The following is a 20,766-nucleotide window of genomic DNA, read 5'->3' as shown; positions in this document are numbered from 1 at the left end:
TTCCCCTCCCCCATCTGCTTTCCCCCTCCATTACTATCGCTCTTTACAGCCATCCTCTTACAGCCATCCTCTTACAGCCATCCTCTTACAGCTGATACTCTCGTGGCAGCTGCTGCCACAATGGCCGCAGCTGTGATTCGCGGGGCCGGCATCGGCGTCAGGCCATCCTCCCTCTTTCCCAATCGGGATATTTGCGATGTCTCAGATTCCCCTCAAAGAGAGTTCAACACATACGCCATCTTCCTTCTCTCAATCCTCATTCCAATCTTCTTAATGCTCAGCGCATTCTCTGTATTTATCCACACACGTATTCTATCACTCACTTCTCTCTCATATTCTGGACAAGACAACCGCAATTCGCGCAGTTGCGCTGAAAAAGGGTCAAATAAGAGCAAAATGGCACTCAACCCGCTGGCGTACTCCGCGGACCTTCTTGATAGCAGGCTAGAAGATATCCAAATCCAACCATTGTCACCGCTCTATCAGAAAGCCTTCCAAAATGAGAACCGCCACACGGTCATTGATGGGCCGGAGGATTTGCTAGACAATCTTGTGGATAACTTGAAAATAACTGCGCTGGCTCCCAAGGTATGTCATAGGACAAATCTTGAAACAGTAACACTAGTCACTGACGGTTTTAATCTCTCGCTATAGCATAACCCGCGTACTCTCCCCCAGCGCCTCTTCCTCAACGCGTCACCTCCCAACACAAAGCCTAAGGACATACCCGTCAAGCCTGTCAAGTGGTATGGAGAATTATCTTGGTCTCTGAGAGGAACCAGCGTTTTTGATGATGCTGAACAAGAGCTCGACGCATTCAACAATCGCACCAACATGCTAGACCACCGCAAGCCCTATGACGAGCTCTGGATCTTCCAGTATGGCCTCCGCTACATCCCCTCCACGTCCGACGAAAATGTCTACCGCACCATTCGCATCGATGATATACCGTTGGACAAGACTCTTGATGATATCCTCCCCCTCATCGTAGGTGAGATCTATAGCGCTCGCCTTGCGGATACACGCAACATTACCGGCCACAACACTGCCATGATCACCTTTACTTCCGAGACCGATGCTGCCCGTTTCGTGGCTGGTGCTGCTAACAGAACCGTTACTCTACCATTTGGAAGGGTCGTTCCCGTTCACACTCCGACCTATCCAATGCCTGTCGATGTTGAGAAGTCAATCATGCATGGAGGGTATACCCGCATCCTAGGAATGTTTCATCCCAGGCATACACTAAAATTGGAAATCACTCGTGCGATGACCAGTCCGTACCAGAGACATTCCCTACAGCTCGAAAGTATTGTCGATGGTCCTGGGGTTGGTGAAGTTTCGATAAGGATGCTTTCAGTCAAGGCAGCCGCAGTGGTGTTCGAAAGGCTAGTGAACCATCCTACTCTCGGCAAATGTCAGTTCCGATTCCTCAAACAAGATGGCACGCCTTCTGTGAACCCTGAGATAAACAGGGGACATGAGAATGCAAAATGGTGATCAACGATCTCGGTTCTAAACTCGGTCCTACGCCCGGTCAACTCTACTTTGATTGCCAATCGTCTGCGCTTTTATCTTTTGAGCCGGAGGACTCTTTTCAGAAATGGATTTTGCAACCATACCTTTACCTACCGATACCGGCACATTTTGAGCACAGATTCCTTATGCCTGTACTCAGTCGCAGCGTTCCAAAAGTCCCTCTTCATGGTCAATGCAGCCGGACCTTATCCCATAATCCCAAAAACGTCTCATGACGAAATGTACCTTTGTATTTTGATAGTTTGTGAAAAGATATTTGGCAAATCAGATGACATCTCAAGCAGAAGCGGATGGGGCAAGCGTAAGAAATTTACCGTCTTTATAATCACGTAGACCCATTGAGATTTGTTTGCATTGGGCCGAACAGACCTCGCCTTCAAACCAGGAGCAGTGAGCGACTGTATAGCTGGACAGGCAAGCAGTATACGGCATTTATAGTATGATTGCAGTCGTATACTACGGAGAGCAGGGCTAGGTCTATAGAGAGAAGCTTCCGGATCTATTGTGGCTTGAAAGTTATATTATTATTTTATTGCGGCTATATCATATCGCCAGGTAAATGGTCGGCAAATTGTTATATAAATCTGCAAAGAGTCACCGAGCTCAAACTAGCTTATAGTGAACCTAGCATCTCCGTAGAATTATCCATCGATGTCACGCTGTACATCCGCTTAGAAAACACGGCCCTTCACCTGGTGGATGTTCTTGACGTTGACGTCCCTCCACAGCATCACCGAGACGAGCGTGATGGAGTACAGACAAGTCGCAGTAATCAGCATGAGTCGCTGCGTCTGGCTGTACGAGAGGTTGATAGCATCGCGCTCGGGGCTTCCGACGGGGTACCCGTACTGCGCCGTGACGTCTCCGTAAATCGTGGCGAGGTTAGACTGGGCATCGACAGGGAGATTTTCCTTAAGTTTGTTGGGGAAGATACCCGTCCACATGGCGGCAGCAATAGACGAGCCCACGGCGGAACCGATGTTGATGAACATGCTCTCTGCCGCGAGGATAGCGGGGATATCCTGCTGACGCGAGACGGCCATGACGGTCATTTGCTCGCAGATGACGAGCGTGCCGCCACCGAAGGCGATGAAGATCTGGCACATGACGATGTAGCCGATGTCGACGCCGGCGTGGCGGAAGTGGATCATTAGCGCGACGCCGAGGATGGTGACGGGGACACCGAAGTACAGAGCTTGCCATTTCAGACGGCCGTTGTAGCGGATCACGATGCCCATGACGATAGACCAGAAGGAGGAGCCGACGGTATAGATGTTGCTGATGTAGGAGGCTTTGGTGACGTCTTGGTTGTAGACGACGAGCAGCATGGAGTAGAAGTAGTTGTCCCAGATGTACCAGGCGATGTAGAGACTGCCGGCCATGGTGAAGGTGAAGATGACAGTGCGGTCCTTGAGCAGCTCCCATGGGATGAAAGTCACAGGAGCGAGGTACTTCTCGTAGAGGATGAAGCCAATGATGAGAAGCCCGCCAAAGATCAGGAAGCAGATGATTAGCGGTGAGCGCCATTCATTGGCTTGCTTGGTGTAGAGGTTGAAGGCGAGCAGGAAGAGCGCCATGCCCAGAGCGAAGATGAAGATACCAATCAGATCGAACTCCTTCACGTAGTGGACGATAGACTGGAGAGTGGTGCGGTTGGATTCATGCTTGGGTACCAGGCCCATCTTCTCGGCCTTGAGTTGATTGTAGTAGAACAGGAAGAACAATGGCGCTGAAACCACCGGGATGACTATGGCCCAAACGCCGAAGCCCCAGCGAAAACCGATAGTGTTAAGCGCGCTCTGTGATGCAGGACCATAAGCCCAGACGGTAGCAATGTATGGAGAAGCAACGAATGCGATCCAGAAGGCTCTGTTCTTGAGTTTCGAAGTATCCGCAATGAAGATGGTCATTGTGAAATCCAGTCCCGTGTATCCGATCTGGTAGAAGACCTGGGCGGCGCAGTATGTCTCCACATTGTTGCACGCGGCCATCATGATCATACCCAGGGTCATGCTGCCCACCATGACTGCGAAACTCTGAGGGCGGCCCCAGATATCCATCAACTTCGCATATGGAAGCTTGACCAAGCCAGCCGCCAAAGACGAGATGATAGAGGTTGTAGCCGTCAGAGAATGCTCTGCGAAAGAACTCGTGACGAAAGGAGTAAGGTTTGAAATCATGCCTGAAGCGAAAGCCATGATGAAATGAATGATCCAAATCCTAAACTCGTTAGCTTCTTCCTGTACTCCTGGTTAAGATGTAATCGAAGAGCTTACAGAATATAAGCGGCGACTATATGGCTGAACGACCAAACCTGGGTCATGGCCTGAGCGGCCTGGACACCATGCTGAAACTCCGAGTTGACGATGTCACCCTGGCTTTGTTTCTCATTGTTCACCTCTGCTGGTAGGGCTTCAGCCCCTTTCTCTGTGATAGCTTCATTATCACTCGGCCGTTGGCTGTTTATGTCGACAGGCAGCTCGTCGCGCTTGTATGGAAGCCTGAACCTCATCGTGAAGACCTCGTAGTCGAAAGGTTGCTAGGTTGAGTGAGCTGTAGGTGAAGAGCAATTGAAACAAAAGAGAGCAAGCAGAGCAAGCAGAGGAAGCAGCGGAATATAAATCAGTGAAAGCGGCACAGTCGCCACGCTCAAATGACTCGTGGACCGAAAAACGGCGCGCAGAGTTGCACTAGACCTCAATGCGATGGAGACGCTGGACACAAGAAGTGGAATTCTCCGCTATCTACCACGCGACAGCAGCCAGATGAAGCCGCGGGGCCGTCTCAGTCCGGTGGCACGATTCACGATTCTGGAAGAGAGGGCTTCCATTCAAGAGGCTAGGCGTGCTCCATAGGATGTATCTCGGCGTATACGTATCGTCGGCCGACTCCCGATGGCTGCACCTGCGCATAAAGATTTTTCTTGATGAACAGCACGCAGGAATATGATTGGGTCTTTGATGAACGCAAGCGATGCCGGCTTCCTAGCGGCGCACAAGCTTGCCCAAGCAGGAGCGTGGTCCGTGGGCGTGGGATGGGCCGGGGGCCAAAACCAAAGAGCCCAGCGCTGACTGGTCCGGTCGTGCCTTCCAGCTCCATTCAACCCGCGTTATCTGATTGATTATCTGATAATCAATCAGATTATCGGACCCTGTTCCCTAACCTGGAGAAGAGGGTGATTCCTTGTATCCTGACCTTTGGTCTGCTTTCTAGCAGCAGTGTTCGCATTCAGTACCATGGCGCACTTCCTACAACTTGTAGGTATATTCCTGGAAGTATGAACATCTACACATCGGTATGTGCGCAATTCAACGGACCCACCGCAAAGCCCACGGCTTGACTTGGCGACGTAAACGAAGGATTTGCCAATGCACTAGTCAAGCTTTCACGGCGCCGCTTGGAAGTTTGCGCAGAGCTTGATTTCTTGCCCCCTGTCGAGACGCCGCGCACCGCTGAGGATATGCTACAGACTTGTAACCGCAACAGCATGCATATCGTTGAAAATCATGACGAATCCTTTCAGCTATAATCTTGATTGAAGCAGGAAGGCCGCGTCGACTCTATCGACAAAGCATTGTGCTGGCCACCCTCTGGAATGCGCTCCGATGTCGTTCCATTCCAAGATCGCAACAGGCCACGGAGTACTCGTAAGAGAACAAGTCGTTTGGGGGCTGAATAGTGGGCCCATTTAGAGACTGGACTGTTGAATGAGGAGCAGATGCTCTCTTAGCTTATCGTCAATTCTTGCCCCCTGTGGTCTCTCTTCTAAAGCCTGAAGGTCCGCGGATAGCGAGCGCCGAAACCGAAGCCGTATTATCGACCGCTCGAAAGTCACACCTTCGAGTCGCATTGTGTGTTTACTTTGTGCTGACCGATTCTAACCGTCCAATGCCGCCTTTCGGTCATCAGCGTCATAGTAGCATTCCAGAGAAGACGTACCCCATGATAGCTTTAGAGATACTCTGACCTTATAGGGCGGGTGTTTTGTCCTGCGTCTATTCCGGGAGGAATGTGGGAAACAGGCTCGCGATAGGTGCGCACGCGCGGTTCTGGACCTAGCTCACTTGATAGAATAGGGTCTCGGAGATTTTTCGCTCGAGCTTCTCAACATTCCTCTGGATCTCTGGGCATGCATTTGCTTTTCTTATCACTGCCCACCTATCGACATTTTCATATCTTCCTCAAGCTCCCGTTTCTTCCTTCCGATTGCCAATCGAGGGGTTACCTATGGCGCAAGGAACCGGCAAGCAACCGGCAACGACGTCAATTCTAGGCAATGTTGAAACCCTAAAAGTGGAGGGGGTGGGTGGCCAAGCATGTTGATCCCCTCGACTTTGCTATCACGATATGTGCTGGTGGAACCTCATCCCATCCCTTGACTCGAGAAAGATGTACTTGTACTTGGGCATTGTCCATCGTTTTCCGCTCAGCTCAACTATCTCAAGATGTCCGACATTGAGAAAGTGGAAAGCGCGCAAGAGCTGCAGATTGCACTCAAGGAACTGGGCCTGGAGCTCACTCCTGATGGGCAGTATGTGCGCTGGGCCAACACCAATCCGAAGCATCCAAGGAATTGGCCCACGCTTCGGAAGGCGTACGACATAGGTCTGATCATATTCCTCGAATTCTATACGTGAGTGCGCCTCCCTTCATCACGTGCAGATGGCGTTGCTGACCGTTGCTCGTCTTTAGTACATCGATCAACGCATCTGGGGTATGTTCATACAATATGTCGCGTGTGTCGTTGTGGACTCTCATAGTTGCAGGCAACGGCAGCCAAAGATGCACGGCACGAATTCGGGATAGATTTGACTTTCGCGGTATTTCTTTTTGTGTCAACGTGTGTATTTCCACCATGCTCAACCATGCTGCTTGGGAAGCGACAAAATAGATGCTCATGATGCTTAGGTACGCGTTGGCGCAAGCTCTTGGAAATGTCGTTTTCCCACCATACTCCGAGGCGTTCGGCCGCAAGAAGCTATATATTATTAGCACCGTCTTGTTCAGTGGTTTCAGTGTCTTGATTGCCGCCGTACCTTCGACGGGAGCAATGGTTGCAGGACGAGTCTTGACCGGGTTGGTTTCAGCCGTCCCAACAGTCATCATCACGGGTAGTATCGAGGACATGTTCAACACACGGGATCGTATCTGGCTGGTGTTTGCGTACATGGTCGTCGCCAATTTTGCGGTTGCAATGGGACCTGTGATGAGCGGATACATCACGGCGCGTTTGGGGTGGTAAGTTGATGCCATTGGACAGAACTCTAATATTTACTAATCATATACAGGAGATGGGTGTTCTACATCTCCGGTATCGTAACAGGATGTGTCTCGGTTCTGCTGCTGGGGATTAGAGAGTCGCGTCCGTCGTTGCTGCTGACGTGGGAGGTCGAAAAGCTGCGTCATGTGACGGGAGACATGAGCCTTCAAGCACTCAACCCCGACGAGGTCCCCAAGCTCCGTATTTTTGTGCGCGAAGGACTCCTTCGTCCGCTCCGGCTATTCTTCACCGAGCCCATTGTCTTTGCTTGTTCGCTCATGAGCGGCTGCAGCGTCGCGCTACTATACCTGTTTACCGAATCCCTACCTCCGATCTACGAGTCGATGGGTTTCGCGACGCCAGAGTCTAACCTACCTTTCTTCGCGATGGGAATCGGCTTCCTTCCAAGCGTTCTGATCCGGCTGGTTGACCAACGCGTCGCAGCGCAGCGTCACCGGGATGGACTCCCCTTGCTTCCTGAAAACAAGCTGGCGGGAATCTGTCTTGGGGCGCCGTTCCTGGCAGTCGGACTCTGGTGGTTCGCGTGGATGGTTCCTCCTACTATACGCGGAGTACATTGGTTTGTGACGCTGATTCCGCTCTTCTTCGTTGGCTTTGCGCTTAACGAGTTTGGAACTGTGCTGGCAGGGTATCTCGCGGACAGTTACCACAGCTACGCCGCCAGTGCGTTTGCAGCCATGTCGCTGGCGCGTTCATCACTATCGTCGGTGTTTCCACTTCTCGCGCCTAAAATGTTTAGTGCGCTGGGAGCGAACATCGCCTTGTCGATCCTCGCGGCTGGAGCTATGATCTTCTGCCCGGTGCCGTTCATCTTCCGGTATTACGGGCAGAGTCTTCGCCAGAGAAGCAAGTTTGCGCAGTACAGTCTGCGAGTATATGAAGAGACCACGGTCGAAAGGGAGTATTAGGCGCGTCGTAACGCGAGAAAAGTCGCTGTAGGCGATGATGTTCCGTATTGTGCGTTGTTCTGTGCTGGCACTCTGCTTAGATTTGTTACAGTAGATAGGATGCAACTTTCCCCTCGATGTTATCATATTGTTCGTCAATCAATTCTCGGTCTTGCTCCGTGTGATGCTGTCATTAATAATGCGCCTCGACCAATTGCATGGCCGGCCTTATCACCCGAGGGCCCTTCCTCCTCTGCGGGGTGATCGACGCGCCCAGAATGCTCCAACCGTGGCTCTCCTGCTGTCCGCAAGCTTCCGTCTCCACGATTCTTATCTCTGCTCAACTATGACAATCCCCGCTTTTTCTCCAACCTCATGAATCACAAGGGTCATCCAGCCTGGCTCTGGGCTGCGGAGCACCTCCGTCTCGTCGCCTGAAAGCCCGAACCCCGACACTACGCTGCGTCTGGCTCAAAAACCCCCGGGATCAGCCACTATCGACGACCATGGAAAAGATCCTGCATCCCTGCCGGCTCGCGCGCTGCTGCTGCTCCCCCTCCCTTATAACCCGGACATCCCTGTGATTCTGCTCTCCCTTGTCCCGCCTCAGCCGCAATTCCTCAACCTCTTGCACGGTCGGAGTCCGCCCATAGCTATCATGGCTGAGGAATCGATACAAGAAAACTCTCCGAAGACCTCTGATCTCGAAAAGGTCGCATCGTCCTACGATCACCAGAAGTCGCGGCTAGACCAGTTCCCGGATCCAGATGAGGGACTTAGCGATGAGGAGAGGGCGAAAATTGTGAGATCGCGCTGGTCGGACCGGAACTCTTTAATAACAGATCGCTGACATGAGTACTTGCATAGGACCGCGCCCTTCTCTGGAAGCTCGACTTCCGATTAGTCCCCTGGTTGAGTTTGCTGTATCTTGTTTCCTTCTTGGACCGGTAAGCGTTTCTCTGTCGGCGCAAATCGAGTACATCCGGCTTAACCCATACAGAACCAACATCGGCAATGCGAAACTCGACCATCTACAGGAGGACCTTTCAATGTCCGATAACCAATACAATTCCTCGCTTACCATTTTCTTCGTCTCGTATGCGGTCTTCGAGCCTCTCACCAATATCCTGCTCAAGCGGCTGCGACCTAGCGTGTTCATTCCCATCATCATGGTTTTATGGGTACGCACCCCTCCTTTCATTGTTGCGATATCAACTTACACACCGCGGTATAGGGCATTTGCATGATGAGTATGGGCTTCGTCCACAACTGGTCTGGTCTCATGGCTGTTCGTCAATCGTCCCCTCATTGGAATGCATGTACTAACGACATCAGGCCCGCTGGTTCCTGGGTCTCACAGAAGCCGGCCTCTTCCCCGGCGTAGGCTATTTCCTGTCATGTTGGTACAAGCGATCGGAATTTGGTGTGCGTATGGCGATCTTCTTCTCTGCGGCTGCCTTGGCCGGCTCATTCGGCGGCCTCCTCGCAACTGCAATCGTTCAGATGGATGGAGTAGGCGGCAAAGAAGGATGGGCCTGGATATTTATCTTGGAAGGCCTTGCAACAATCGTTATCGGCGTCGCATCGTTTTGGATGGTTTATGATTTCCCCGACGAGGCAAAGTTCTTGTCGGAGGATGATCGGAAGCGAGTGCTCAGACGGTTGGCGGAAGATCAGCAGGCAAGCGCTGAACATGAGGAGTTCAAGATGACATATTTCTGGAATTCTCTTAAAGATTGGAAGACGTATACCGGGATGGTAATCTATATGGGTGCCGATGGCTGTCTCTATGCATTCTCACTGTTTGTGCCAACTATCATCAACCAACTGGTAAGTCTTCATACCCCACCTTCGCCCGTTTTGATCTTGAATTAGGGCTAACTTGGCTGATGTAGGGTACGTCGATTCAAACTGTCCAGCACCACAAATAGTACTAATCCTTTACTTTCAGGCTACTCCGGCATCCGCTCACAGCTCCTCAGCGTGCCCCCCTACGCGGCCGCCGCAGTCCTCACAGTCGCGGTCGGATTCATCGCCGACCGCACCCGCCAGCGCGGAATATGCAACATGCTGGTCTCGGTCCTCGGCATAACCGGCTTCGCGATGCTGCTCGGGGCGAAAACCGCGGGCGCCAAATACGCGGGTACATTCCTAGGCGCCATGGGCATCTATCCTGCAATCGCGAATACCATTTCGTGGACAAGTAATAATGTCGAAGGTACATACCCACATCGTATTCCATCTATAATGAAAAAGCTAATGCTTCGTGTTAGGTGTGTACAAGCGCGGCGTAACCCTCGGCTTCGTAATTGGATGGGGGAACCTGAACGGAATCGTCTCGTCGAATATCTACCGCGGCGATGACGCGCCGGAGTTCTACCCGGGCCATGGAACGGTCCTGGCGTACCTTGTTCTCTTCCAGTTTGGGGGGTCGCTGTTGCAATATTTCCTGCTGCGAAGGGAGAATGCGAAGCGCAGACGCGGTGATAGGGACCATTGGGTTGAGGGGATGGGCCAGGCGGAGCTTCGCGGCGTAGGTGATAAGAGGCCGGATTTCATATATACACTTTGATGGGGATGTGGCTTCGTAGTTTGGGGGTGGGAAGCTTTGGGTTGAGGTTATATATTAGATACTTGGTACGATAAAGTCCTCTATCTAGATATAAGCTGGGGTAGTGTCCTCTAAGTTGAAAAAAAAAAAAAAAAATAGATATAGATATAAACGCAAAGTCCCAAATCCCAAACCAAATCTCTAACACTATAACCCCCTCGAATACAAATTAACAATATCCTGCCCCTTCCTCGGCCCGCGAACAACATGCCGACTCGCCCAACTAAGCACCTCGCCGCTCTCCTCGTCCACCAGAAATGCATACGCCGTGCGATACATATCATCAATGCAAAGATGATTCCCCCGCGCGGCAATGACCTTCGTCGTTGATCCTCTCGATAAGCCCGGTACTTCCGGCGGAGTCGGCGGCGTAACGAACTCCGCCGGGTTTGTTTCCGAGGACGCGGTAGCCGCGAAATCGAATTCGTGGAAGAGATAATCTGCTTCTTCGACGTCGCTGTCTTTTTTGTCCATCTTCACGAACCACACGCTTATTTTCCCGTTTGAGCTCAGTCGCCAGATGTACTTCTTTGTCCAGCGCAGGCCGGGACCGAAGGTTGTTGGTAGCGAGCCGGATTCGCTGTAGAGGAGGTCGGTGTGTTCTTCTGTTTCGGGCTCTTCGTTGGTTTCCGTCGTTGTGGAAGAGGGCTGGGGTTTGTGGGGTGGTAGAGGGGTGAACGTTGCGGCTCCGTGTAAGTCGCCTTGCATATCGTTTGGGTTCTCGCTTCTCAGGGTGCGGAGGAGCGTCCAGGTTGGCGGGGTTGAGCTTGTGGATGTGGATGTGCTGCTTGTAAGGGTGCGGGTAAGCGAGGAGAAGATTGTTTGGAGGAGTTGTCGCGGTGGCATTGTGCTTTCGGGTGAAGAGAGTGGTGGCTGTGTCATTTTGAGAGTGCGATGCTGGTTTGCGCAAGGAGGAATTGAAGATGAAGATGGAAAAAGGTTGGAGCTTTGGTGGGGGGCCAGGGATTGAGTGGAGTCTTGGCTCCGCTGAGAACCGGCGGGGCGGGCCGCTTGGACCAGCTCTGGCTCTGGCCGGGGTCCAGCATGCGCAACATGGTCTACAACTCTAAGATACGAGAATCTGGAAACAAGACGTGACACTGATATATGAAGAGCTCAATGATGTCTAAATGAAATGGCCTCCTGTACGTTCCCAGTATCTGAATCAACTAGACAGACTTCAAACTAACATCCTCCAGCAACCCTCAAGACCTCCGCCCTATCGTGATCTCCGGCTCCTCAGGCGTCGGCAAAGGCACACTAATCCAAAAGCTCTTCGATGCACACCCTGGCAGATTCGGACTCACTGTCTCCCACACGACGCGAAAGCCACGACCAGGCGAGGTCGAGGACGTCGCATACTTCTTCGTCTCCCCCTCCGCGTTCAGCTCGCTGTGCTCCCAGAGTGCGCTCGTAGAGCACGCGTATTTCAGCGGCAACTACTATAGCACCAGCGAAAAGACCATTGACGACCAGGCTAGTAAAGGCTTGATCGCCGTGCTCGATACTGAGATGCAGGGCGTTAAGCAGATGAAGGCGAATAAAAGCATTGATGCGCGATATGTCTTTGTTAAACCGCCGAGTTTTGAAGTGCTTGAGGAGCGTCTTAGGGTTCGCGGGACGGAGAGTGAGGAGGATGTACAGAGGAGGCTTGCTCAAGCTCAGGTTGAACTTGAGTACGCTGACTCTCCGGGGTCTTATGATAAGATCATTGTTAATGATAGTATTGAAAGGGCGTATAAGGAACTTGAAATTTTTGTGTTTGGGCTGACATAGCGAGATGAAATTACATCTACTATGGGACTAGCTATAAGGTTTCGGCCCATCCTTCCTATTTACTTTTAAACCAAGAACTGAATTCGTCCAATTTCTGACTTTGATATGTTAACAATCCTCCGACTAGACCGTAGACATCACGAGATATTCCTCCTCTTTGCACCTTCATCACCAAAACAACGGTAAGTCAAGATGATCTGCTTACAATTATGAACATCTAGAGGAGAACTACTAATGAACTCTTAGTCGAAGCCTGGCCATATGCTCTACCGTGGTGAGATTATGCTTTTGTCGGTTCTTGCTGCTTTGCTAGAATTTCGTAACTTGGACCCTGAGATGCCTGTAAATAGGCCACGGTTTAGTAATTCTCTCCGTAAGGGAAATGCCTAGTAGCCTGTAGAATCCAGGTTGCAGCCTGGTTTGTCTGCCCATGGCCGGAGTTCCTCTCCAAAGTTCTTCCAGGGGTTTCGAGATATTGATAGAAAGCCTCCGGAGTATCAGACCGAGTGCACAGGAACAGCTCCCCAGTTAGGGCTGACAAATTAGACGGACCTGAGGGCCGTCAGAACCCAGGATATAAGGTGAGTCTCCCTCTTCTTTCTTGTTTTTTGTTCTTCCTTCTTACATCTCCCCTTCCTCTTCTTCTTTCCTCTTCCCCTTCTCCTTCTTCTTCTCTTTTCCCCTTCTCCCTCTCCTTCTTCTCATATCTTTTATATCTTCTTTTCATCTCCATATCTTTGCTATATTACTTTCATCTCCCTATCTTTGCTATGTTCTTTTCATCTCCTTATCTTTGCTACTTTCTTTCATCTCCCCTTCTTTTACACCTTCTTCACTCCGCTTCCCCATCTACAAACTCGCATGCCCCGGAGGGTGGTAGGGACGGGCACGGGTCTTACCACTTCTCCGCCGTTCTGCTGGTTCCGTTCCCTTCCAGCAACTTCTTCTTTCCGCTATATCACATCCATCTTGCTGGTCCTGTCCTCTTCCAGTAACTTCTTAATTTCGCTTTACCATTTATCTTGCCGGTTCCGTCATCCTCCGGCATCTTCTTACTTCCTTGACATCATCTTTCTTGCTGGTTCCGTCCTCCACCAGCACCTTCTTAAATTCTTGACATCATCTCCTTCCCGGCCAGTGCCGTCATCCTCTGGCATCCTCTTAATCCCGCTATATCACCTCCCCTCTGCTGGCTCCGTCACCCTCCAGTATTACCTCATATACAACTTTCTCGCACCTTCTCTTTCTGCTGGTTTCGCCCTCCAGTGTTACATCAAATCCTCGAACCTTTGCTTGCTACACTCGAGGACACTGGGAAAATGCCAGCTGAACCCGATCGACATGTCTGGCCGCCTTGGGTGAATGGCACGGTTCGGATGCCTCAAGGTTTGTTCCATCGGCGAACGAGATTCTACCGCGTGGTTCGTGAGCGAGTCTGCTAATTCCTCTTGCTCCTCTGGAACTCTTTGCGCCCAGCCGGAAGGGCCAGGACGTAGATTTATGTCCTTGCGGCACATTCGGTATATGCCCCTAACTTTGGGGCACTCTCTTGCATACGTATGGCCTATTGATGCTCTAAACCACCTAACCGCTGCGTATTAGGTAGCACTGCCGGCTAGACATCTCCCATAATGCTTATGTAGTTTTCGGTGTTGCTCTCTAGAGCTTGAGCCACGAAGCTCTGCATCCTCGCTGAGGAAGCAGCCGGGCAAGCCATCCAATGATGTACCCAATGCCTGCCACTTTAGCGGTCATCGTGGAGGACTATCAGCTTCTGCCTGATCGCCTGGTAACTGGAGGCAATTTAAAGCAAGATCTATCTAAATCAAGATGTAGACTTGCTCGTAGACTAAGACTTCCGAGACGGAATTCGTCAACCCTTCCAGTTCTCGGTAAGTATGTAAGGATTAGCTGCAGGAGATACAATGTGTTTCCGTCAATCGGCCGCCTGGGCTCATCTTGCGCTCTCATTATCACTGACTCGTCACAAGACGCCACTTCAGGCCAGTGATCATATCCCAACTACCTGCCAAACAGAACTACCTTCGAATCATACGCATACTCCAGCTCGCCATGCCAATATTTCACCGCAGTCCCCTTCGTCAATCTCCAAGCCTTATCAAAAGCCTCCACTACATCCTCCGACAACGGTCCCTTCTCGAGATCCGCCAGGTTCCCCTCCAGCTGCGATATACTACTGACACCGATAACAACGCCGTTATTTCCATCTCCGTCCACGGCAAACCTCAATGCGGAATGGTGCCTCATCCACCGGAACGCACATTCCGCCATGGTCAATTCGTGGTTTCTTGCCGCAGCCTCGATGAGCGCCACTGCAGCGAAAGTCGTGTCTTCGAAATATCGATTTCGGTACGTTTGGCCAGTCGGATTCTGCGCGCTGAATCGGCCTTCCTCTGGGATTGTTGCCGATTTGTATGACCCCGCTAGCATACCAGCGGCGATCGGGTTGTAGACTATGATGTCTAGCCCGTACCGTCGGCAGGCGGGTATGAGTTCTGCTTCGATGGTGCGGACTGTATAGCATATTAGCCCTTACGCCAAAAGAACTAGGGTCAAAAAGTCATACTAAGACCGCTGTACATCGCCTGGTAAACGCTCGGTCTCACCCACCCCCTCTCCCGACATATCATCACGATCTCCGCGACCTCATAAGCCGCATAGTTACTCAGTCCCAGGGCCTTGAACTTCCCATCCCGGTACAACTTATCCACCTCCTGCAGCGTCTCCTCGAACGGCACAGCGCGATCCGGTGCATGGAGGTAGAAGGTATCCACACAGTCTGTGCCCAGCTCAGCTAACGACTTATCGAGCTCCCGTCTGATGATCTCTGGTTTGTGGTCGTCCGGCTGCAGAGGGTACCATTTCGTAGCAATACTCAACCCGCGATCTTTCCAGCCTGCTTCTGCCGTAAAAGACTCTTGAGCCCTGCCGCTGTAAATGCGCGCTGTGTCGAGCTCGGTATATCCGTGAGCTTGGAAGGTGGATAGGAGCTGTTCAAATTCGGATAGAAATGTTATTCGGGCTCCTGTGCTGGGGCTGGGCCCGACGTTCATTAGGCCGAGGATTGTACGGGGTTCAAATTGAGTTTCGGCATGAACGCTTAGTAGATCAAACCGTAGAATAGTGAGGTGTTGAGGTCGCTGTTCTGGCATGGTTCCGTCATAGAGACACTGTCCGAGACGCTTTACCGAATTCATCACGGACTAGATGCCAATTCATCGTCTCTGTCCGCTTCGCCAGCAACATCGTAGGATAGACATGTCTAGTCGGTTGGTTGATAGCCAGGTTTCCATGCGATGGCTTCGATGTTGAATAGTACGAAGTAGTTGTTGGAGACATTCCATGTTGACGCTAGCTTGGGCAAGATGACGAGAGGTAGAGGTATATTTCGACAACCCCGCATCAGCATCAATTCCCCAACTCAACCATCTCACCATCGAAATGTCTCAGCAAGTCTACATCGATCACCTCCTTCTCCAATTCAGCCAGGAGCAGTTCGATCCTCTCCCATCATGGATCTCAGATAATTTCACCGTGATAGAAGGCGGGGTCCATACTGGTCTGCTCAATACCACTCCCACCCTCACTGACCAATGCTGACAGCACCAGGTGGCCTGAGTCGAAACAAGCTCATAGTCTTCAAAGACGGAACCTACCTCGAGCTCTACAACTGGATTACAAAGCCAGACGACTGGAGAGAACGGCTACCAGGGGATTTCGCCTTGACAGCCCTAGCCCCCATCTCCGCCGAAGCCAGCAGGGAGCGGATAGTCAAGGCGCTGGAAAGCGAACCCAGAGACGGCAAACTTGGAGTGACCTACCTCCCACCCCGAGACGGAGGGCGCAAGAACCCCGAAGGCGTAGACATCCGGTGGAAGATTGTCAAAGCACAATATACCCAGGCAGAGTCCACCCCGCCAGACGAATTCTACCCGAGAGGACGCACAGATGCACCCTTCTTCTGCTATGACCTCACCCTGCGCAAGCATCGTGTCACGTTTGACCAATCCTCCGTCACGCAACATCCGTCGGGGACTACAGGGATAGACCGCATTGAGGTCCTTGTGCCGAAGGACAAATTCCGTGCATACACGGATCTCTACGCTTCCGTTGTGGGAGCCTCACCGCAGCAAACCGAGGCCGGGGTCGAATTTAGGCTGTCTGCACCGGGTATCCAGAGCTTTTCTGGGTCTCTTCTCATCCGACCGGCGGAGACTGAAGCAGATGAGCAATTCTTGCGAGAAAAGGGCGTCGGGATTAGTTCTCTGGTCTTGCGGTCGGAAACCGGTGCGCCATTCAGCTTTGCGATCGTCGACTACCTTCAATGATGGCATAAGGCGGGGATTCGACGGATATTCTTGTTCTAGTAGGCAACGAAGAATCGTAAAAGCCAAGACATTTACCGCAGGAATATCAAGTTTTTCGAGTGAGATAATCGATTGGAAGATCGAGGCCGATCCGTGGATCCGATTTCCGAGCGACCAGAAGATCGCACGAGTAACGACGTAATTGAGGACCAGGCGTAGCCAAGCTTCAGTCATTTTGAAACATCTCCATTCTTTGGCCGTTGCGGTTCTGCACCGTTGCATCGCGTGGTCCCCCGTCCCTCGCTGAAGATTGAGCGGGATGGATTAGTGAAAATAGGCAATGGAAAAGCCACATCCGGCACGCCGCAAGCGGAGATTCTGGCTGAATCGGGACTGGACCCTGAACTGGCCAGGTACCTGAGCCTTCAGCCCGCCGTGACAGCACCCCGGAGTCGTAGCGTAGGACCTTGGTGGATTCTGGATAAATCTTGCTGGAGGAACACGGAGCGTAGTCCTGTTGGTTCTTGTGCGGACGAAGGAAGCAGCGAGGAAGCGAGGGACAAGAGGGAGAGAGATGGAAATAAAGAGGGGAAAAGACTGCAAGACACAGAGAGCTGGGCGGACTTTCTTGCGGTTCTGGACCAATCTTTGCCCCGATATAAATAGAATTGTTTATCCTTACGTTGCCCAATTTATTTACTCTGGGTCGTGGGCAAGTTAAGGCGAGCGTTGACTGTTTTCTGCCGCAACCGGGGACAGAGTGAGGGACCGTGTCTCGTCCTTAATCTCTTCGTCCGCGCTATCGCCCGATCCATCGCAGTCTCAACCTTCGTCCCTCCGGCCAACCTCTCGTTAATTTATCCCTCTCGCTTCCCATTTCTTCTCTTCACCCTCGCTTTGCGAAGAATGTCGGCCTACTGAAGACAGCGCGCATCTCACATTCCCCGACGGTCCCACCGCCGCCAGTTATGCTTTCAGGGACTTCAGGGACTTCAGGGTCCTGGCCCTTCGCTCCCTCACTCTCGCTCTCGACCTTTTTCTACCTGTCACTCGCTCTGACCTCCTCGATTCTCGCTCAAGATGTCCAACTCCGACCTACCGCCGCGTCCAGCACATTCCCAGCCTGCGGGTTGACCTGCTCTGCTCTCTCGCAAGCCGACGACTCGTGCACACCTCCCACCGCTCAAACGACCAATCGACAGACATACGTTTCGTGTTTCTGCCAGTCAACTCTACTCACGAACCTCCAGACTACTGCAGCGGGCACATGTGACGACACCTGCACGAGTTCCGACGATCAACAACTCCTGCAGCAGTGGTACGTCGACTTCTGCAACAGTGGAGGCGACACGGACAGCAGTTCCGGTACGACGGATGACTCGACGAGTAACAGCAACAGCAACAGCAACAATGGTACCTCGAGCGCAGACTCTGCGGCGGAAACTTCCAGTTCGTCCGCGACGAATCGCAGACCGGCTCCAAAGTCATGGTCAGTGCCGTCGAGGAACTGTTTTTCTGTCATACGATAACTAACCAGCTCTAGGTGGGATGGTCATTACCAATGGGTGATCATGGTCATTGTTCTTGCGGTTGGATTCACCGCCATAGCCATCCTCGGCATTTGGCTCAAGAAACGACACGACAGGAAACATCCGCCATACCCTGCCACCCAAGGCGCAAGCGGCAGCGGCAGCCGTGTATTCAACCAGGACTCCCTTGTACCGGATCTCGTACCCCGCGCTCGCTCTGTCAACACAGTTTCCTTCGCTAGCAGCTCTCGTACAAATGTTGGTCCGCCGAATCGACAAGTTCCTACACCGTCGCCGTTGCAGAATGCGCAGGGTGTAGACCACGACGTCGAGATCAGGGAAGTGCCGCGATAGCCATCTACCCTCCAATATATCCTGATCAATTGATACCGCTGTGTTTAACCGAACCTCTTCCATGCGCTTGTTTTGATAGTGCTGCCCTTTATTGCATATACCTGGCGTTCCGCGTCCGTTTCCATTCTTTTGTTGGATTTTATTGAGGTATACGTGCCGCTTACTTGATTTGAGTCGGACCTCTCCTTCCATCCTCCGGGTGTTTGTCCATATGACCGTCTTTGGCTGCCTTGTTCATAGCTTTTCTTGGCCCGTACAGCAACTTTTTTTCGATTTCTCTACCATATTCCTCAATGGATGATTTCATGAGCTAGTATGAGCAAACCGGGGAATTCGCAAAGTCAAGTAAATAGTTTTGTAATAGCTACTGAAAATGGTATTTGTATATCGCACAATATGCCTCTAACTCGCTCGCAAAACACGAAAGACAAAAGGAGATCACGAAACAGTGATACTAACAATCTTCACGTCAACCTCCGGCTTCTCCTTAACCGTCTTGACATTCTCAATCTTATGCACAACATCGAGACCCTGCACAGCCCTGCCGAAAACCGTATGCTTCCCATCCAACCACGGCGTCTTCTCCGTCGTAATAAAAAATTGCGAGCCGTTCGTGTTCGGTCCCGCATTCGCCATCGACAGTGTATACGCCTTATCGTGCTTGAGCGACGAGAACTCATCCTCGAACTCCCCGCCCCAGATCGACTCGCCGCCTGTCCCATCGCCCAGCGGATCACCGCCCTGGATCATGAACTTGCGGATCACGCGGTGGAAGATCGTGTTGTTGTAGTACCCGTTCCGGCCGTGCGTCGTGAAGTTCTCGACGGCTTTGGGGGCTGCGCTGGGGAAGAGGCGCAGGTGGATGTCACCCATTGTGGTGTGGAGGATGGCGGATGTGCCGAGTTCGGCGGATTTCTGGGTTGCGGCTGTGGAGGCTGCGGATGCGGCGTCGCGGGGTTTCTCGTTGTGGACGTCGCGCGTGGATTTCGAGATCTCGGTTTCGTTTGTGAAGAGGTAGAAGCGGAGTTTTGCGAAGCCCGTGCTGACGAGGATTGGGTCGCGCTCTTCGGCTTCGGCTAGGAGGGGGTTGGCGCTTGCGGCCATTGATACTGTTACGACGCCCTTCTTTGACGGCTGGCCTTGGTACATTGCGAGGTTGAGGGGGCGGAAGGGTTCGTCTTTCGCGTAGACGCGGACGACGCGGTTTGTGTATGTGTTTATGCATTTGACGCCGTAGAGCGAGCCGTAGAGGATGAAGTGGTTGGATTCGTCGAAGATGACGTTGGCCTTTGGTGCTGTGACGGGGTTCTCGAGCTCGCGCTCTACCGCGAGCCGGCGGCCGAATTCGACGGCGTCTAGGGTGTGCAATGCTGTTCCGGCTTGCTGCATGTCTGTGATTGTGGTAAGAGACTCATCGTACTTGCGGTAGAGCTTGCCGGAGGCGAAGTCGAAGACGCGGACTTGGCGGTCGGGGAAGGAGATTGTCGCGAACTGTTTGCCGGAGGGAGAGATTGTAATGGAGGATGGTGTAGATTTGGCCTTTTTGAATTCGAAGAGATTTGTAGAGGACTTGAGCTCGAAGACGTTGTCGGGTTTCTCGAAAGTGCTGTCGGAAGCGCGCCAGTACTCGATCATGCCGGACGAGTCGGCGGATATCACGCAGTTGTAGGCGTCGTTGAAGGCGATGGCGGCCACGGGGCTGCGGTGGATAGTCTTGAGGGTGTGGAGGGGCGATGGGTTCTCACCGCGGCCGTCGTAAATCTGGATTCTGCTGCTGGCGTCGTCGGTTACGGCGAGGAGAGGAAGAGATGCGCCGCGAGGATGTACCCAACAGATGCACCGGGGTTCGAATTCGAGGGTCAGCATAGAGAGTAAATCTGCCATCGTTAGCGCGGACCTCACCACAGAGACATTGCACTACGTACCGAAGGTGATCACATCAAAGATCTTGACCGTCTTGTCTGCTCCGGTTGTCGCAAAGCTTCGGCCGTCGGCGCTCACACTCACGCTCTTGATTTCAGTGGCATGGGCGCGGAACTCCTTGACAAACTCAACACCGACAGCCATCTTCTTCCAGAACTTTACCACCCCATCAATGGACGATGTGATCAAGAAGTCGGTATGCGGCGTTACCGTCGCAAAGGACAATTGATCCTTGTGCATGAGCGATTTGGAGTACCGCGGCGACGCCGGGAGCGCATTGACATAGACCTTTTCGAAGGGAAGCTTCCGGCGCTTCTTCTTGGGCGCATCAGCGGAGGGCAAGGCCGGACCGAAGTCATCATCAGATGATTCGCTTCCTGCTCATCTGTCAGTTGCTGAACGAGGCAGCTCGCGGAGAACAGGACGTACCGTCCTCGTCGGCTTCCACTTCGGAATGGGGACGCTTGTTCTGCGCCAGCTTGGCCTGCTTCTCTTCCGTCGCCATGATCAGGAGACTATTATACTAGAATACTTGTAAATA

The 20,766-nt window shown here is 52.2% G+C and overlaps 10 protein-coding genes across 10 annotated transcripts; 6 read left to right on the top strand and 4 right to left on the bottom strand.

Annotated features, from left to right (window-relative positions):
* Positions 1-120: 120 nt before the first annotated feature.
* On the top strand, positions 121-1,497 carry BDW74DRAFT_176158 (uncharacterized protein; the record flags this gene model as incomplete). The annotated part of the gene is made up of 2 exons (XM_073728535.1): positions 121-588; positions 655-1,497. The coding sequence occupies 2 exons, from the start codon at positions 121-123 to the stop codon at positions 1,495-1,497; spliced, it is 1,311 nt and encodes a 436-aa protein (XP_073586115.1).
* Positions 1,498-2,090: 593 nt separating this feature from the next.
* On the bottom strand, positions 2,091-4,261 carry BDW74DRAFT_149064 (uncharacterized protein). Its single transcript, XM_073723838.1, has 2 exons — positions 3,813-4,261; positions 2,091-3,756 (listed from the first exon to the last, which is right to left on the bottom strand). The coding sequence occupies exons 1-2, from the start codon at positions 4,046-4,048 to the stop codon at positions 2,208-2,210; spliced, it is 1,785 nt and encodes a 594-aa protein (XP_073586114.1). The 5' UTR covers positions 4,049-4,261; the 3' UTR covers positions 2,091-2,207.
* Positions 4,262-5,464: 1,203 nt separating this feature from the next.
* On the top strand, positions 5,465-10,322 carry BDW74DRAFT_189800 (uncharacterized protein). Its single transcript, XM_073732058.1, has 12 exons — positions 5,465-6,169; positions 6,229-6,250; positions 6,303-6,376; positions 6,445-6,774; positions 6,825-7,707; positions 8,441-8,506; positions 8,572-8,651; positions 8,705-8,885; positions 8,939-8,992; positions 9,040-9,538; positions 9,656-9,922; positions 9,978-10,322. The coding sequence occupies exons 1-12, from the start codon at positions 5,982-5,984 to the stop codon at positions 10,274-10,276; spliced, it is 2,943 nt and encodes a 980-aa protein (XP_073586113.1). The 5' UTR covers positions 5,465-5,981; the 3' UTR covers positions 10,277-10,322.
* A 135-nt stretch (positions 10,323-10,457) lies between these two features.
* Positions 10,458-11,215, bottom strand: BDW74DRAFT_149058 (uncharacterized protein). The gene has a single exon (XM_073723837.1). It carries the CDS (start codon positions 11,195-11,197, stop codon positions 10,463-10,465), a length of 735 nt encoding a protein of 244 aa, XP_073586112.1. The 5' UTR covers positions 11,198-11,215; the 3' UTR covers positions 10,458-10,462.
* Positions 11,216-11,359: 144 nt separating this feature from the next.
* Positions 11,360-12,091, top strand: BDW74DRAFT_176154 (guanylate kinase; the record flags this gene model as incomplete). The annotated part of the gene is made up of 2 exons (XM_073728534.1): positions 11,360-11,409; positions 11,515-12,091. 2 exons carry the CDS (start codon positions 11,360-11,362, stop codon positions 12,089-12,091), a joined length of 627 nt encoding a protein of 208 aa, XP_073586111.1.
* Positions 12,092-12,947: 856 nt separating this feature from the next.
* On the top strand, positions 12,948-13,516 carry BDW74DRAFT_149057 (uncharacterized protein). Its single transcript, XM_073723836.1, has one exon. The coding sequence runs from the start codon at positions 12,953-12,955 to the stop codon at positions 13,451-13,453; it is 501 nt and encodes a 166-aa protein (XP_073586110.1). The 5' UTR covers positions 12,948-12,952; the 3' UTR covers positions 13,454-13,516.
* A 597-nt stretch (positions 13,517-14,113) lies between these two features.
* Positions 14,114-15,264, bottom strand: BDW74DRAFT_176153 (aldo/keto reductase family protein; the record flags this gene model as incomplete). The annotated part of the gene is made up of 2 exons (XM_073728533.1): positions 14,114-14,625; positions 14,679-15,264. The coding sequence occupies 2 exons, from the start codon at positions 15,262-15,264 to the stop codon at positions 14,114-14,116; spliced, it is 1,098 nt and encodes a 365-aa protein (XP_073586109.1).
* Positions 15,265-15,431: 167 nt separating this feature from the next.
* On the top strand, positions 15,432-16,543 carry BDW74DRAFT_123756 (uncharacterized protein). The gene is made up of 2 exons (XM_073722095.1): positions 15,432-15,671; positions 15,722-16,543. Exons 1-2 carry the CDS (start codon positions 15,554-15,556, stop codon positions 16,438-16,440), a joined length of 837 nt encoding a protein of 278 aa, XP_073586108.1. The 5' UTR covers positions 15,432-15,553; the 3' UTR covers positions 16,441-16,543.
* Positions 16,544-17,182: 639 nt separating this feature from the next.
* BDW74DRAFT_149054 (uncharacterized protein) lies at positions 17,183-18,686 on the top strand. Its single transcript, XM_073723835.1, has 2 exons — positions 17,183-17,908; positions 17,963-18,686. The coding sequence occupies exons 1-2, from the start codon at positions 17,388-17,390 to the stop codon at positions 18,300-18,302; spliced, it is 861 nt and encodes a 286-aa protein (XP_073586107.1). The 5' UTR covers positions 17,183-17,387; the 3' UTR covers positions 18,303-18,686.
* Positions 18,653-20,733, bottom strand: BDW74DRAFT_123741 (WD40 repeat domain-containing peptidylprolyl isomerase; the record flags this gene model as incomplete). Its single annotated transcript, XM_073722094.1, has 3 exons — positions 18,653-20,179; positions 20,228-20,602; positions 20,655-20,733. 3 exons carry the CDS (start codon positions 20,728-20,730, stop codon positions 18,741-18,743), a joined length of 1,890 nt encoding a protein of 629 aa, XP_073586106.1. The 3' UTR covers positions 18,653-18,740.
* Between the last annotated feature and the right edge of the window lie 33 nt (positions 20,734-20,766).

This window comes from Aspergillus multicolor (assembly GCF_047715735.1).
Source record: "Aspergillus multicolor strain CBS 133.54 unplaced genomic scaffold BDW74scaffold_6, whole genome shotgun sequence".
NCBI classification, from domain to species: domain Eukaryota; kingdom Fungi; phylum Ascomycota; class Eurotiomycetes; order Eurotiales; family Aspergillaceae; genus Aspergillus; species Aspergillus multicolor.
The sequence above is the reverse complement of the archived record's forward strand: the minus strand, read 5'-3'. Positions and strand labels throughout refer to the sequence as shown.